This window comes from Crassostrea angulata, chromosome 1 (assembly GCF_025612915.1).
Source record: "Crassostrea angulata isolate pt1a10 chromosome 1, ASM2561291v2, whole genome shotgun sequence".
NCBI lineage: Eukaryota > Metazoa > Mollusca > Bivalvia > Ostreida > Ostreidae > Magallana > Magallana angulata.
Window position 1 is genome coordinate 26993501 of NC_069111.1, and position 17469 is coordinate 27010969.

The 17469-nt window shown below is 34.1% G+C and overlaps 1 protein-coding gene across 2 annotated transcripts; it reads left to right on the top strand.

Annotated features, from left to right (window-relative positions):
- LOC128186536 (signal transducing adapter molecule 2-like) lies at positions 1-13512 on the top strand. 2 transcript variants are annotated; one of them, XM_052856356.1, is made up of 17 exons: positions 46-121; positions 1436-1517; positions 1863-1938; positions 2413-2511; positions 2871-2956; positions 3123-3189; positions 3468-3543; positions 4266-4387; positions 4910-4995; positions 5541-5635; positions 5772-5851; positions 6323-6468; positions 6801-6945; positions 7159-7370; positions 11731-12196; positions 12571-12733; positions 12973-13512. In XM_052856356.1, exons 1-17 carry the CDS (start codon positions 79-81, stop codon positions 13161-13163), a joined length of 2235 nt encoding a protein of 744 aa, XP_052712316.1. In that variant the 5' UTR covers positions 46-78; the 3' UTR covers positions 13164-13512. The 2 variants fall into 2 exon arrangements, with proteins under 2 accessions (XP_052712306.1, XP_052712316.1); XM_052856346.1 differs by lacking the exons at positions 11731-12196; positions 12571-12733; positions 12973-13512 and adding an exon at positions 7900-8355 and having other exon boundaries at positions 1-121.
- The last annotated feature ends 3957 nt before the right edge of the window (positions 13513-17469 follow it).

Genomic DNA, 17469 nt, shown 5'->3' on the forward strand with positions numbered 1-17469 from the left:
GTCAGGTCATGCGCAATAGTATAGTTCCGTAATAATTTTTCATAGACAGAAGTACACTGAAAGCAAAATATTAGAATTATGCCACTTTTTACCCCAACAACGCCTTTTGACGGAGATGTCGGTAAGAGTTACTTATGTTTTATATCGAATTGAATAACCCTTTAATGGATATAAGTACGATTTAAGATAGAATGGCTATTAAGAAAGGGTTTGACAACAGAGTCACACGAAATGACAAATCACAAAGACAGGTGGCCTATCATCTGTCTGACTGTCGTGTTACTCAATAATCAAGATGATGATAATCTGTTCACTAACGGATTTTTTTTTGATTCCGCTTAACGGTATACGGTGTTCTATCTCAAATGGAAAGAAAGGTTTTTAAAAATCGATAATCAGTTTTGAAAATAGTGTAAGTCATATTTTTATAATTTCTAGAAGAATCAAAATATAATTCATTTATATATTATTATGAAAAATGGCCAACAGAGCAGTGCTGTCACAGTACATATTGGTATATGAGATGGGGTCCTTTAATGAGTATATTATCATCTACTTTGTAAAATTGTAGTACCATTAAATAAGAGGTTTGTTGTAAGTCTTCTATCCACAAAGTGTGACAGGTAGTGATGTTCCAGTCATCGATTGAAATGGAAAATCATATCATAGACAGAATATTATAGACGAGCAGTACCAAAACCCCAAATTGGCACGTGGTCTGAAAATGGCTGACATGTCAGACAAGCTATATCCTTACCTGTGAATTAAAGCACATTCTCGGGCTCGGACATATTTTGTTCTCATGAAGATTAAAATCCGACCACCTACTAAAGAAATTATTTTCAGTACAAAATTTTTATGGCAAGAAATACCAAGTAGATTAAAATACAAAAAGGCCAATGAACAAGTAAATTAATTGTATCTTTACATTTATTTAGCACAGTGCACTAAACTATGAAATATAAAAACTTTTGAGTATAATCCATTATTAGATAGTTACAAGAAACCGATTATCGACTATGAAAATCTCACCGATTCCCAATCCTACTGACAGTTTGATAAAAAGCTAGTTGATATTTTCTGCCAACTTGATAATGTCCAGCTTTTGTTTTATTCTTAACCCCCCCCCCCCCCCCCCTCCCAAACCATAATATTTTGATAATTTTGAACACTACCAAAAATGAAAATGGTTATGATATTTGATTTTGATTTAAGTTTAATGGAATCACAATACATCCAAATTCAAATTGAAACATATATATCTTTTATCAATATTTTTATTAAAATGAATTGAAGCACTAATATATCACTGCATTATGTTACTACTAGTGCAAGATAGTGTAATGGAAATAAATAAAGGTAATGCATACAAACTCAATGCAGTATAAAACGCCTTACTTAGGTTTTCTTCAAATCATTTAATATTTATTTCCAGAAAAGGCAACCAGTGAGATGAACACAGAAGAAAACTGGGCTGTCATAATGGACATTGTAGACAAGGTCAACACGACAAATGGGTAGGGGGAAGTCTGCAGTAAAAACCATGCAGACCTTTAATCTTGTTTTACTTGACCTCTGTATATTTGCAAATGAACATACTTTCTGAATATGAGAATTGAGAATTTCAGAAAGCTGATGTAGTTGAATTTTAAATCTGATTTTAAACGTTGTGTAGCATACATGTATTTAAATGTGTTTTCCTTACTATTAAATAAGATGGTGAAAATTTTCATTAAAATCATATTGATTATTTTAGGCTATAACCCCATGATATGTTGATAACCAAATAAATATAAAGATAGCTAATGTATCTTTAGTTCATGTATCCTCATTTAAGAGCTATATACTCAATTTTGTTGTAGATCAAAAGACTGCTTGCGTTCAATCGCTAAAAGGCTGAACCACCGGGTACCATTTGTGGCCATGCAGGCATTAACGGTAAGCTTTGATTTGGCTTGGACTAAGAAGTGAGTCAAGATTAATGATCGTTGTTTTATACATGTAAAATGTTCGTTATTCTTAATGAAGTGATATGCTTTGCCAGTATTAGTTGTATTGAATGTGAAGTTATGGAAATAATATTGAAAATTTACTGGCAGTTCTACTGGTATTGCCCAGTCATTTCTTTACATTCTTTCTAGAATATAAACTATATCAGCAGTGATGTGTTATCCGTTTTCTCTGTAACAGATAAATTAAAATTTTTAATGAAATAAAAAGCTAGATCTCGGTGTTGCAACTGCAGCTACTAATGAATTGTTTTGCTATCATTTTCCTTTCTGACTTTTAACATCAAAATGTTGCCGATAATTTTGAATGCTGTACATGGATGATTCTTTGTTATACCTTGTAATTCTTGCTACTGTACTTGATGTTTGATGTTAATTAAGATGTATTATTTTTTTTTTTTAGCTTTTAGATGCATGTGTCAACAATTGTGGCAGGCCATTTCACTTAGAAGTTTCATCAAGAGACTTCATCTCTGAATGTCGAACACTGATAAATCAGAAAGTAGGTTGAACTCAACTCAAAAGTGTTTTATGAAAGAGAGAGAGGGGCATACTGTAGATTGCTAATTAATTGCAAGGAATTAATAATATCTTTGTACAATTGTGAGAAGCACATATCACAGACTTTAAAATCTTGCTTTTATTTTTCAGACAACGGTAAACTAAATGAACTATGATAAAAAATACGGCATTTGCGATTTTAAGTTCTCACAGCTTGATGCAATATTGCAGAAGAGCAGAATTAATTTCTTGTTTGAAATAAGGAATCTACAGTGCACAACATCTCTAATATAGAAATTTTCAGTGGACTTTATTGATATATTAAAAAAAATACCTATATTTTTTTTTTACAATTAACAGGCACATCCAAAAGTGGCTCAGAAGTTGAAATCGATGATCAAAAAGTGGGCTGAATCTAAAGAGTTTAAAGATGAACCAACACTAAGGTTTAAATCTTATGAGATATATAGACAACTTTAAAAACCCTGTCAATTTAATAATCAAAAATGGGTGTAATTTCAAAAATAGATTATGATGCAAAATTATTGATTGGTTTGCATAAATGTATCTTGCTGCATTAAAAATGATATTTTAAATTCATTTGTTTTGCAGTTTGATACCGTCATTTTATAGCAGCTTAAAATCAGAAGGAATCGACTTTAATGACCCTGATGCTCCGGTGAGTCTGCCTTAAAACTGACTTTATGCTAAAAAATGAATTTCTTTTTTAAAACAAGGTGCTTCTTTTAGAATAGAAATACATTTACCATACTGTCAATACTGGTACTTCATCTTAAGTGTGAAACTGGTTTGATAAATGTATTTATATAATGATAAACTTATATGCACATTATCAGCAATTTGTACACAGATGAAGTAAGTCAGGTTTAGAATGAAATTGAACACATTTTGAGAATATCATAAATAGGTGACTGACTTGTAGCATGCATTTTCTAGACTAAAAAGACTGTACAGTTGAGCTCTAATCCTGATGTTGCCAATAGCCAGCAGGAGGAAGATGATTTAGCCAAAGGTAATTCAGTGTGTATAACTGCCAACATCTTCGCTAGCCAAGTGTCCGATTCATTATTTTCATCTCAAGATGAGAAAAACGAATCGGACACTTAGTTAGCGAAGATGAACTGCCAAAGGTAAATCAATCTGTATAACTGTCAATGGTAAATCAGTATGTATAATTGCCAATGGTAATTCAATACGTTCAACTGCCAAAGGTAAATGAATATGTACAAGTGAAGGACATTCAATGTGAACTTTGTTTTCCCTCGAACTGAAATGTCATACTTTCATTGCTTTTAATATAGCACAAGATTGCCTTTATGTACGCTCAGTGAGAATTAATATTATAGTATTTGAAAGGTGAGATTAAGTTAAATTGGACGAGATGTTAGGCAATTTGTACATGGGTTTGCGTAGATCATCACTTTCTGTGAATAAATGTGTCACTTGATAGTCCTCGGGAAAACAAAACATTAGGTTTGTTACTGACCCAACTACAGAAATATATTGGGTTGATCAATCTCACAGACCTTGCCATCTATGAGATTGATAAACCTGATATATATCTGTAGTCAGTCAGTAACAAACCTAATAATAAGTAATAACTCAGAATAGATATTTCTTAACTTTGTTGTTTTGGGGTTTTTTTCATTAGTTGCTGACAAAAGGTTTTTTAGCTATTCATACATGTATAATTAATTTGTTTGTAATTTTTTTCTTTCTCTGACTTTTGAACAGCCATTGCCCTCTCTTTGAAAGATTCCGAGAAATCAAGTGTCAAAACCACTAGTTTGTATCCAACAGGAATAAACTCCTCAGCTATTTATGCCACCAGCAGTAAACCCAAGGAGGTTAGAAAGGTAAAAATGCATACATCATTTTAAGACACCCGCTATTAAAACTGAAACAAATTGGGATTAGAAATTACTGGTATAGCCTGTCCAATTGCCCGAGATGGTCTATTTGAATTGTCAAGAATGTGGACAAAATTTCAGCTGATGGCTCTGTGGTCATTCTAATATAAGGATACTAGAGGGTCTTGTCTCCTGGAGTTTAGTAGTTTCAGCATCCCTTTATATATATTCACTTGATTATCTTCAGATCTCTTTAAATATTCACTTGATTATTATCATACATGTATTTACATTTATTATGCTGTGTATTAGGGAAAACTATTTGGTTTATAGGGGCACAGTTCTTTCCTAAATATTAATCAGAACTGGCAAATTTTGGGCAGAGCTGGCAACTTTTGAGAATAGCTGGCCCTCTAGACTAACTGATATTTCAACCCTATGTAATCAAGCAAAATATTGTGGAGTTGTTTGTTGGAAATGTGTTGATGAGATAAATATTCGTGTATTATATCAAGTGAACTGTTGCAGGTTCGAGCCCTGTATGACTTTGAAGCAGCAGAGGATAATGAGCTGACTTTTAAATCTGGAGAATTCATCAGTGTCACTGACGACAGGTAACCTCTCCTGAATAGACACTTAATACAGCTTTCTCCCTTTTAAAATCTCTAGTTGTTTGTATTATTAACTTTGTCATGAGAATTAATTATCAGGGTTATAATTTATTTTTAAATATGAATTCTTTGCAAACAAAACATAAATATTATTCACTAACACCCTTTTGATCGAACTTGAGAAGACTTTATTTCAAAGTACTGTTTGTGAAATTGTTCTATTTAAGGTTGTATGGGACACCTCTATATAGTGCATACTTTCTATCAAAATAGACAATAGAATCAAGTGTGATTTTATAAATAGTTTCTTTCCCAAAATTAATAACATCCCAACTAATAGCGTAGTGCAGTGGGTTAGAGGGTTCATTACCAATATGTAAGTCATGAGTTCGAGTATTGACAGATTTTAAAATTTTTACCTTTCCAACAATTTTCAAAACATTTTTTTTTTGTGTAAAATTTGAAAATTCTAAACCGATGAAAGTATTTTTGTGGATTCTTTTACTTGCAAGATGGTATTGTTTCATAATTGAAAAATGTTTTCATAGTGATGCCAACTGGTGGAAAGGCTTCAATCATAGAGGAGAGGGATTGTTTCCTGCCAATTTTGTCACCTCTGACTTGACAGTGGAGCCGGAGGAATGTAAGTCTCCAAGTTTTTGATTTAGTTTGGAAAAAAAGTTAAAGTCCTAATTTGAAGCAACGATTCTAATCATGCATACATAGTGTAGATCTGAATTTTTTCAGTTTTATTGTTTTGATTTATGTGTTTATTTTAGCCAAAGCCGAAAAGGCTGTGAAATTCAAAGAGGAAGTCCAGGTTCTAGATTTTGAGTCTGATGATGTCACAATTGATGAGGTAATTTTCTCATTATAGTCTGATTACCAATAGGTTCAGCAGCTCTCCTGTATTGTTAAAAATTGGTTCTAAGTCTTTTTAAAAATATAAATATGGCTAATGTTTGGTTGAGTGATTCTATATTATTGATCTGCAAGCTGTCTTTCGAAATTTTAAAGATGTAATTGTTTTGATGATATGTGGTTAATAAACTGTAAATTTCTTATTGATTTCAGCATAAAATCGGGAGAAGCAACCCTTGTGGATTTAAAAATTTTTGCTTTTATTTTTTCAGACAGTTTTGAACTATATGAAATGCATGTAATAACAGAAAATTTTATATTTTCTCATTTTGATGCCAAACAGCGGAATTAAGTTCCTGAGTAAAATAAGGAATTTACTGTTTACAATTTTGTATTGCATCAGTCAAAGTTGATATATAAAGAAAGATACAAAACACACACACATCAAGACTCTGTTTGTATGTTTCAGGGTAAGATTGATGAAGCATTACAGCTGATACAGAATGCTGACCCTACAGGTGAAACTCAAACCGACTCCACAGAAATGCTGAGGCTTGAGAACCAGTGTTCTAGAATGGGCCCACTGATTGACACGGAACTGGAAAAAATAGACAAGTCAGTTCGTTATGTTGTAAATCTGCGTGTTTATTATTACTGTGTAATTATAATCATCAGAATTTTGTGGTGGATTTTATTTTGTGGGTATCTGCAACCCATGAATCAACAACTCCAATAAATTATGAAAACTGCTCTCTTTATACACATTATGATAATCCATAATTAAGGTCATATCAACCCTATATATAATTGACATTTAAACAAACTTGAATATTGGGCCACATGAATTAAAAGATTCCACGGTATTTCGTTAGATATGTGAGAACTTGTTTAGGCTCTCTGTAGATGCTACATGTAAAGTGATGTCACCTTTTGTTTTCTTTGTACAGAAAACATGCCAGCTTGTGTGAATTAAATTCTAAAGTGGTAGAAGCGATGCAGATGTATCACAATTTGATGAAGGAGACACCGGCTCCCTATGGCTATAAAGGCCAGCAGCCTCCGCCTTCAGTCAGTTACAGCTTTCCCAGTCAGGTACAGCCCGTCATCCAGCTCAATCACGTATGATTTGAATTGCCAATTATATCAAAAGTCACAGCTCCATTCATTTACATGCACTTCATTTATCTTAATTATTTGTCTTTTATTTTGATTTCATCACAGACAAATTTTACGTTGAAATTGTCAAGATGTTTAGAAAGAATGTATGCAGAATGTTAATTTAATTTGAATTTCCCTTTGTTCTAGGGTGCGTACAATGGCCAGCCACAATTCCAGTCTGGTCCCAGTCAGCTGCCGCCAGCTTCTCGACCACAGGGTCCAATGCCTGGGGGACCCATGCCATTACCCCAGGGGGCCATGCCTCAGAATCCTGGCATGGTGCCTCAGATGCCCCCAAATCAGATGTCCATCAACCCACAGAGTTACATGCCTCAAGGACCTAGTAGTCAGTCTTACAGGTAAACAATCAGCTTCTAGTCATGTCAACTCTAAAATACTGTAAATTCCTTATATTACGCGAGTACTTATTTCTGCTATCCCGCTGTTTTGCATCAAATCGTGAGAATATAAAAATCGGGATCGCGGAACTCTTCTACTTATTTATTGTAGTTGTCAATTCTCAGAAAATAATGGCAAAATTTTAAAATCCATGAAACGTGCTTCTCGCAATTTTACGCGGATATTATTTCCTTGCATGTAATAAGGAATCTACAGTAGTGAGTCTTTTGTATACTGTGAACAAACTTTGATTCACTTTGGAGAAATTTTCGCAATGTTTGCATGTTCCTTGTCGTCATTTGTTTCTTGCTATGAACTAGTTCTTTAATATCTTTTGTAAAATATTTTCAAGATAATTTACATCTTATTTGAGCAAATGCTGCAAAGCTGTTTATCTACAGTATATCACGAAATAAAGTTGTCATAGATAAAAGTTGATTTACAGTAGTCATAGAAGACCATAATTTATTGTAGATCTTTTTATTTCAGCAGTTCAGCAGATTCAAGCATGAATGGCTACAATCCATCAGTTCAATCCCAGAGTGCAATGCCCCCATCCCACAATCCATCATTGCCACAACACGTTACCTCCCCAGCTAGTGGGGCTCCCCAACAGAACTTTCAATACACAATGTCACAAATGGACGGCAGACAATTTTACCCACCTCAACCTCAACAACAGCCCCTCTTATGAAATCAGTGATATGATTCAATTGTTATTTTATTTTTTGTTGTTAACAAGTATAACTAAATGTACATGCATTGCTGTAAATTCAACATTTATTGACAGTGTTTACAACTAAATGTACATGCATTGCTGTAAATTCAACATTTATTGACAGTGTTTACAGAAAATAAGGATCGTGCATTGTCTTTTTTTATCATTTTGTTCAGACTTGCACATTTATGATACTGTATACAGGGTTATTTTCGCCCCGTGTTATTCTTGCAAACGGTTTCACTTAGTCTTGAATTCGCCCAGTTGCAGCTGTGTTTACAGAGATATTATCTGTAACATAGAATTCGCCCAGTCTTAAATTTGCCCTCTTACAACGAGGGCGAAAGGGGCGAAAATAAAACGGGCGCAAATATTTCCCTGCATGCAGTATACATCTATAGAGTTGGGGAGAACATTACGAGCAGACTTGTTCATTGATGCAAGTAACATGTATTAATTTTTTTTAATGGTTTAAAGCTGTTTTGAAGTTTTAGAAAAATTATAGAAAAATTAACTTTCAAAGATATGATATTTTAGGGTTTTTTTTCATAACAGAGAATCTCTCTAGAATATTAGTGGTTTGAAAACATTTATTAGCAGTTAATACTTCTTTAATGTTATTGCTCTCATCTGGAGCAATAAGAGCTTGAATTTGCGTTTCGAATGAGTAATGTTTGATTATTAATGTAAATGTTACCAAGTGTACACACTATTTGAAAGCTGATAGTGTATTTTAAACTGCATAAATCTCGACACTGTTTGGTTAGATGTACAGGATAAAGATTTCTTTTTAAGCTTACTGTATAAGACTTCATACACCTGTACATATAGCCATAGAATGTTGATTACATCAGAAATACTGTCAAATGTTCCATTGTGTGTGCCAGTGTTAAGTAAATACAAAGACATTGGTTCTACCTAAGAGTATAGGAAATAATGCTACGCTGAGGCCATGTTCAAAATGGTCCCCTTCAAAGTCATATTCTCCTGCTTTATTTGTGCATTTCTCCATCTTATAATATTACCACTCATCAAAAAGAAATTTAAAGTTTCATGACTATGTAAAGTATACAGGGTTATTTTCGCCCCCGTGTTATTTTCGCCCTTCTATACTTTTAAATGGCCTTGTCCCATCTTACATTCACCCATATTCACTTAATGTGTTAAAAGAGATGTAATTTGAGACATGGAATTTGCTCAGTCTGAAATTCGCCTGCTGACAACGAGGGCGAAAATAAAATGGGGGCAACTATTTCCCTGTATGTAAGTAAGTCCTTCATCTTATGTGACATATCTCAGAATACTTGGTGTGCTGTGGCGGTGTGAGAGGTGAATGTGGCAGTGTGCAACAACAGTCAGCTGTGATATAGATGGGTGTCTGTAGTGTGTAGGAAATACTGGCGGTGTTATACGATGTCTGATTGTTACAGAAATACAGTGAATACATGTACATAATACTGTATATGTTAATATTAAGGCTGTGTATTTATATGATTGCATGTTTGTCAAGTTTGGTACATCTTTTCATAGAAGAACAGTTTTTACTCTGATAATTGTTTAGTCTACAAATCAAACATTGGCAAGACACAGAGCTTGACCTGAAACAAAGTTTTATCACAAAACTAGCACTTTCAATGATGATTGTAGATCATTTGTATGTATTTTGAAAATGAAATTTTAACGTATTTGGTTAATTTATCTGCACATAAAGTAATGTTAACAGTCTAGTGATGTTTTCTTCTGTGCAGCTTGTCATCAACAAGCAATTAAGGTGTTTATTCAAAATGGAGTCTAAATCTCTGTTTTCATATGTATATGTAGCTTTTCTGTGTCCACATTGTCATTGTACCAATATAAAGATATCTAATATTTTCATTGCTATTTGATGTAGTTTTGAGTCACTGTGAAGAAAGAGTTATTATTTGTAATCTGGAATACAGTTATGAAATATAAATCAACAAGACAGATCAACATCAGTTTTGACTTGTATATATTCATTTGTGATTAGACTTTGAACTGATACAGACAACACAAAAAAAGAAGATACTTTTGTTGATAATCTTTGTTACAAAGAATTTGCATTGATCATGTCTTTTAAATACAAATTGTTCTTAATATCACTCTTGTCAACTGAAACAGTCGCCCTAAGGAGGGAAAGTCCATAGCTTTGTAAAAATGGGAATTTGTTGTTACCAATCACATTGCAGCAAGGGGGGGGGGGGGGGGGAGCTGGGTTGGACCCTGGGCCCTCCATTTTTTAAAAATCCAATTGTTTCTGGTGTTTATCTACAGAGAAATTAACACCCAGGCCACTTTTGGGCTGACTTTTCCACTTTGAAAATCGATGCTGTCAACTTTCTCATGTAAGATTTCAACTAATCTTGAGGAGTAGGTGTGGGTTTTTTTTTTCTCCAAGTTTTAGATGATTTAAAAAATTAAGTTCTTCGAAACTATGACAAATGATAGTGATTCTTTTTAAATTTATCTAGTTATAAAGACTACTAAAACAGTTTGGATGGTCAAATATTCTCTTGCCAAAGCAATGAAATTATTAAGTACCTAGATAAATTAATAAAAATTTCAGTATTTATTGTTAAGACGTCGGGCTATGCTCGACTTGCAGATTTTTCCTATGCTCCCCCATATAAATGCACGAAATAATTAAATTGGGCAGGATAAGAAACCAACTGTGTCCTTTTGGTTATTGATGATTCATCGCAGAAACATTACTTGGTTTGTTTTAATCCTGTTCAAAATAATATTTAGTTACATGCAGAATTATCATAATAGCATATTTTCACCACCACCACCCCCTCCCGATGGATATAGTAGTTATTAGAGCACAGTATTAATTTTAAAAATTGATTACTTTTGAATTATTATTTTTCAAGAATTTGACTGGCCACATTTTTAAAGCGAAAACTTCGCCTTTTGCCATATATTGTAAATTTCTTCTTTACTTGGTGGATTTGCAATAACTATGTCACATTTTTAGTAATTTTGTATTTACATCAACCGAGAAATTTTATACAGTATTTTACAATATGGTTATTTCAATTGACTGAGTGAGTGTGGTTTGAACATTTTACATTTTATACAAAACTTTGCAACTTTCGGAGATTCCCGATAAAAAAAAAGGGGGGGGCACACGTCCCCCTCTACCCAGTCCCCTTTTGATTCGCCTATGAAATATTTTAAAAGTATAAAATACTGGGTAACCACTACCACACACCCCTTTTAACCATACACAACAGCAGTACGTAGTCAAGCGAATCTATTCAATTTTACACCAGGGTAGACTGGTCCTGTGTATATCGCGCATATCAGACAGGCATTGCCAGTCTACGGCCAGGGTTTCCGACGATGACTATATCGGTACATTACAACATCCATATATTTATGCATTGCATTCTGATTGGCTCATATATTTAGAGGAGTTAAAAATAGAAATGGCCGCATGTATACTGTATATAAAACGTACGAATCATTTCCCGATATTTCATCATACCCACCCTGGATAGCAGATAACACTTATAAGTATCGTTAGTTCTGAGCGAATCGTATAGATTATGACTTTAACAATTATGACAATGAACGACCAGCAAAATTCTCGTCATCACCACCGCCACCGGCAGGGCCACAGGCCTCGCCAGGGACACCCCCCTCCCCGGCGTTTTTTCTCCGGCCAGGCGCCTCACCAACGGGTCTCTAAGAACTCCTGTGTCAAACAAGAGGAAATTGACTGTGAAATTAGCATCGGCGGGGACAAACGATATTGGGAAAGCTGCCCAAACTCAAGTGAAGTCTCCCCCTTGCAATCTCTATATTGGGAATAATTTCTGTGTCCGAATTTACGACTTTTTCGATTTACAAAATTCGATTCAGAATAACAAGAAAGGGGGGTTGGTCCACATTGATTTCGACCCAGCCGTACACTTCAAGGCCATGACGCTTTCCGAGGGAGCAGAGAAAATCTGGAGTGTGCCAAACGCTGGGGGGAACTCTGTGATTTCGGAGGTCCTTTCTTTTGAAACATTTCACAGATGTTTCCACGCTGAACTTCTGAGGGTAAGGAGAGTGTCCATTGAGGCTGTATGTACATACGTTTATATTTTTAAGGTGTTAATATTAGAAAGAAAATATTTTATTGTTACTTATTTGTCTTGTTTTTTTGTTTTGTTTTAACTTAGTGAGCTATCAGGAGTAAAAGCAAATACACAAATAATTAATGTTGTAAATATAAATTTATAAATTGTTACTATGAATATATTCTTGATTACAATTATTGTTTTCAATATCTATATATATATATGTCCCCCGAGGGTTCTTGTTTGGTAGATATAAACACATGTATAAAACAAACGCATACTAAGCCTTCAATTTTCTATATTTATTTGCGTTAATTCAGATAGGCTATAACATTCATGTTTATCAATTTCCAGACTGAGATGGAGGTCTCTTACTTTCCGGAGGGAGGCTCTATCACGGATTACGTGTGTGATATTTTCGGCACCAAAGTGGGCGTGTCCGTTACCCGCGCCATGAAGTACCGGGGCGAGTACACGGAGGAGGACGCCACAAATCTTCTTACCAAAAAACTGAAAGGTACATACATTTTACATAAACAGACTCAGGTGTACTTCATGAAATGTAGAAAACTTAATTATGATTTTGTCATTGGTGGTACCGATTTTACTTTGGAAAAGGGGTGGGGGCGTAAGGGTAGGTTGGGATTTAATTTTTGTTACTGCCACGATAAATAAATAACATATCATATCTGATTTCTGTGGACATGAAATGCAATTAATTCATACTAAACGAGAATTTTTTCTGAAAACTTTAAGGGGTAAACCAAGCCAATAGAAACACCCTGGAGAGATGGAACAAACAGATCCTCCACGTGTGGGTCCAGAACAAGGAGGCAGCTAACCTGGTCACCAGGGCGTGGCAAGACCTACCCCCAGACCTTGTCACTAATACCATGGTGGTCGTCTCCAGGACACGCCGGTCAGACTTCATCTTCTACAACCCCTGAGAAGATGCACATGCTCTTTATTAAGTCGGTACAGAGAAATTTAAGCTTGCACCTCTGGTCCATCCGAGTCAATGGACATGCAATGAACGGTGTGCAAACATCTTTTCGATGTCGTTAATTAGATTCTAATCGCAACTAGAGAAATAGAATGAGGGTAGTGCTTGTGGATGCTACTAGGAAACAAGATCCGGTTGAAAGGAACTGATGCTAAGCATAGTGGAGATACTAGGAAATTCCAGCAAAACATTTATTATTTATTAATGCTATATAGTATTACGTTATTTGTACGTTTAAATTGGACTATTATTGTAATAATTTCAATATTTTGGCTATTAAAATTTTAATTATATTCTCTTTTGTAATGACGTCAGGTATATTACAATTGTAATTTGAAATCGCGGAATATTGACCGAGTTCAAACAATTAAAAGTATTATTATATTTAACACAATTCAATATTTCACTGCAATGGAATATTTAAAACTACGAGCCTAATTATTTCAGTAAATTAAGTTCAAGAACTTCTAAGAAAAAGGTTGTTTTGTGCCAGTTAATTAATCAAAGTTAAAATCATTATAAAGCAGGAGCCCCCCTCCTTCCCCCGCGATGTTAATTCACCGACACCAGAGATAACTTTTCTCCAAACGACAATTGCCCCCTTTCCGCCGCCCATAGAATTTGGGAAAGAAAAAAAATAAAAATATAGTTTTTTTGGTGTAATAAAACCCCAACATTTTAAAGACTAAAGTATATTCCACTTGTCAATATTTTTCTGAGTCAAGGATTAATAAAACCTGTCGCAATGTTAGCATTAACAAGCGTTACCAAACGTTACCCTCCGATAGAAACTAAGCCAAAAACGATATTGTATGAATCAAGTTACATCTAAATTTATCTGTCATATGAGTATGGATTAACAAGCGTTACCGCTTTTTCTCTGCGTAAACAATATACCTTACATAGGCGTCGGAACCGGGGGGGCTAGGGGGGGCTTAACCCCCCCACTTTTTTTGCAAAGTTATACCTAACCATTATAAACATAAAATGATAGAGGGTTCAGCCCCCCCACTTTTTCTCGCAGGAAAGATTATTGTTCCTAAATTTAACTTGAAAGATTGAGAAGTTGGATTCAGAAGCATAGTAGCCCCCCCCCCCCCCCCCCCACGGATTAGGAATTTCATGATTTTGGAAAAAAAATTTTAGGGTAAAAAGTAATTTTTTTATATTTTGGAAGTATAGGTATACACCCCCCCCCCCCCCTCACGGATTAGGATTTCCATGATTTTGGGAATTACTTTTTTCTCAATATTTCTGAGGATTATTCTAGCCCCCCACTTTCAATTTGCTTCCGACGCCAGTGCCTTAGATAATTCCATCCTATTCATCTATTAATAGTTGTATCGCTTTTTTGGGGGGTGATATTCAAACTAAGTAAAGCAATGATGTAAAGAAAATCAATAAAATATATGACTTTTTGTTAACAAGCGTTACCGTTAACAAGCGTTACAGTACTATAACTTTTTATTATTGATATGAATATTACTAATCAGGAATTTTCATATGGCTACCATGACGTAACATTTTCATTAGAAAAAACATATTTCAATATTAATCTTGTACGTATGTGCGGATCTAGATAGAAGGGGGAGGGCTCTGGATTCCATCTGAAAAATTATATTTACATAATATTTTTTTTAAAAATAGGCCTGGAATCCTTCCCCCTTCCCCAGCAAACATAGATATCCCTCGAACCCTCCCTCCAAAAAATTCAGGATCCGCTCATGTTTGTTTTATATGTAATGAAGACTAATTTAGTAAAACTTGAAATTGAAAACGTCATATAAATTCGTCTATAATACTTGCATTCCTAAATGATTATATCTATATGGATATTCTTAAACCAGTAACCTAAACTTTACCTGATTTAAATAACATGAAATTCTTATTTTACGCTATGGTACTTTTTACAGCGGAAAAACAACCGTCGATATCGGACCAAAAAAAATCAAGGGCAGGTTAAAAATACATGAGAAGAGAAAGGAAAAGTAATTTTTCATGTTTTACAATTTTTTTGTAAATTTCCATTATATTTGACAAACCAATATTATTAGCAATATTGAATTACTTATTGAAGATATACTTACCTTGTGTAAAAAGGAATGACGTTTGAAGTTTTATAAGTTTTATTTAACATCCGTTACTCTAACTTTTCATTTTGTGCCAATCTTAAATTTATATATATATATATATATATATATATATATATATATATATATATATATATATATATATATATATATATATATATAAAAAATTGAACAATAGTCTTTCATAGATATTTCAGGCACGTAAGTACTTGCATAAACAAACATATGTTTCTCACATTAAAGTAATTATCACATTAAAAGACTTTGTAATGGATTTTATGTTGATAATCAAATTTGCTTCAATTTCCATGCGTGCTGCCCATTCAATTTTTTGCAGTTTTATGAAAACTGTCCTCGCTTTTCAAGGTTTTAGTAATCGACTTCTTTATAATTTGAAACATATATAGAATTAGTGATTTTTTTTTACTATTTATTTATTTATAGCTGGAATAAAACACTGCTTTGATAAGATTAACATCCGTTACTGTGATTTCACCCCCTCCCCCATGCAAATAATCCGAGCCGAGCTAGATTTGTAAATACAACATTTATTTGGGAAAAATTTTCAGTAAAAGTATCATAGATGATGTTCTTTTTGAAAACCAAATTATTTTAAAACAATCTGGCAAGCTTGATTTCTTTACAACGTAACCAGTGTAATGGAGTAGCAATTCTGAGAATGGCTGTGGTAGCTTTTTGGTAACTATACATATTTGTTTTTGTGTAAGGGAGAATGAACCAGGGACATACCTTTCGTGTTTTGTTACAGTGTAAGTTAAGAATCTTTAATGTATTCCATGCAATATATTTGTTGAAAATCAGTAGCTTTTAAAGATGACAGAAAACAATGTCACCAATATATATATTGAACAACCAATGAAAAGAGAGCGAGTTCAAAATAACAGGGTCAGGAGATTGGTTCAGATATATCGTTAACAAATATCTTGAACTAAGGACTGATGTTATCATCCTACTTTATACCAACTTTAATTTGGAAAAATATAATATGATATTCATATAAATTCATATAAAGTCGGACACAAGATTTTCTTGATGCTTGCATGATTTTAATAATATCATAAAACTTTTTTCCAACTCCTGTTTTAAGAAGCTTAATTTTGAGTCCCGTTTGGATCACAGGTTCGAATGCTTTTCCAAAGTGAAACATGTATATACACTCGACCGTCTTTGGTTTTACAGTATTTACAGTACAGTCAATTACATGTATAATCTTGAGAATAAGCATATTATAGGATCTTCATGCATTGTGGATGAAACTTATTTGGCATTCACTAATAATATATAAGATTTAATAGAGTGTCAAGAATTTAATTAAACATTTTGCCAATAGCATTCGTCATTATTATACCTCTGTAGTAATTTGTTTCGCAGATGTCATTACGTTTGTGAGTCGGAACACTATAGCATAAGGACCATGGTTTGGGATGATGGCCAATAGTAAGAATTTTGTGAAGGCAAGGTAACAGCATCTTCGCTAGCCAAGGTTTAACGATCCGCTTCTCTCCTCTACAACCCTGTTGTAGAGGAGAGAAGCGGATCGAAATCCCTTGGCTAGCGAAGATGGGTAACAGCGACGTTTGACCATTCTTCGTCATGTGGAAATATCATCTAAACCAGCATTTCCTGCCTTTTTGGGGGGGAAATAGCATTTGATATTTCTGATAGGGATAGGTTTTAATCTAAGTCGTTTACTCATAAAAGCATGTATAGCATTAACAGTCACCAAAAAAACCATTAAAACCGCAAATAAAATATCATCGCATAATTATTGAGGCTTCGTATTGCATGTCTGATACGTTAAAAATGTATTGATTTTTACATAAAATGAATTATTGATACTAAGAAATGACCAGCAGAGGTATTGATAGCCAAGCAACTAGAGATAGTTCCGACAATATATTGAAGGACCAGTCCCTCATCAGCTATCAGCTCAGTAACACACGTACCGGATCTTTGGAGCTACCGGTATCTGCGCGGTCCTACAGGTGGCCAATCTCATAACACACTTTTCGTCTGGTTGAAACAAGAAATGTGGAGGATAGGAACATTGATCTACCTTTGGGTGGTAGCGGTTCAGGGTTCTCACAGCTATCTTTCATTTTCAGGTATGCGAAGACTTTTCGAGGATTTGGCAGATGA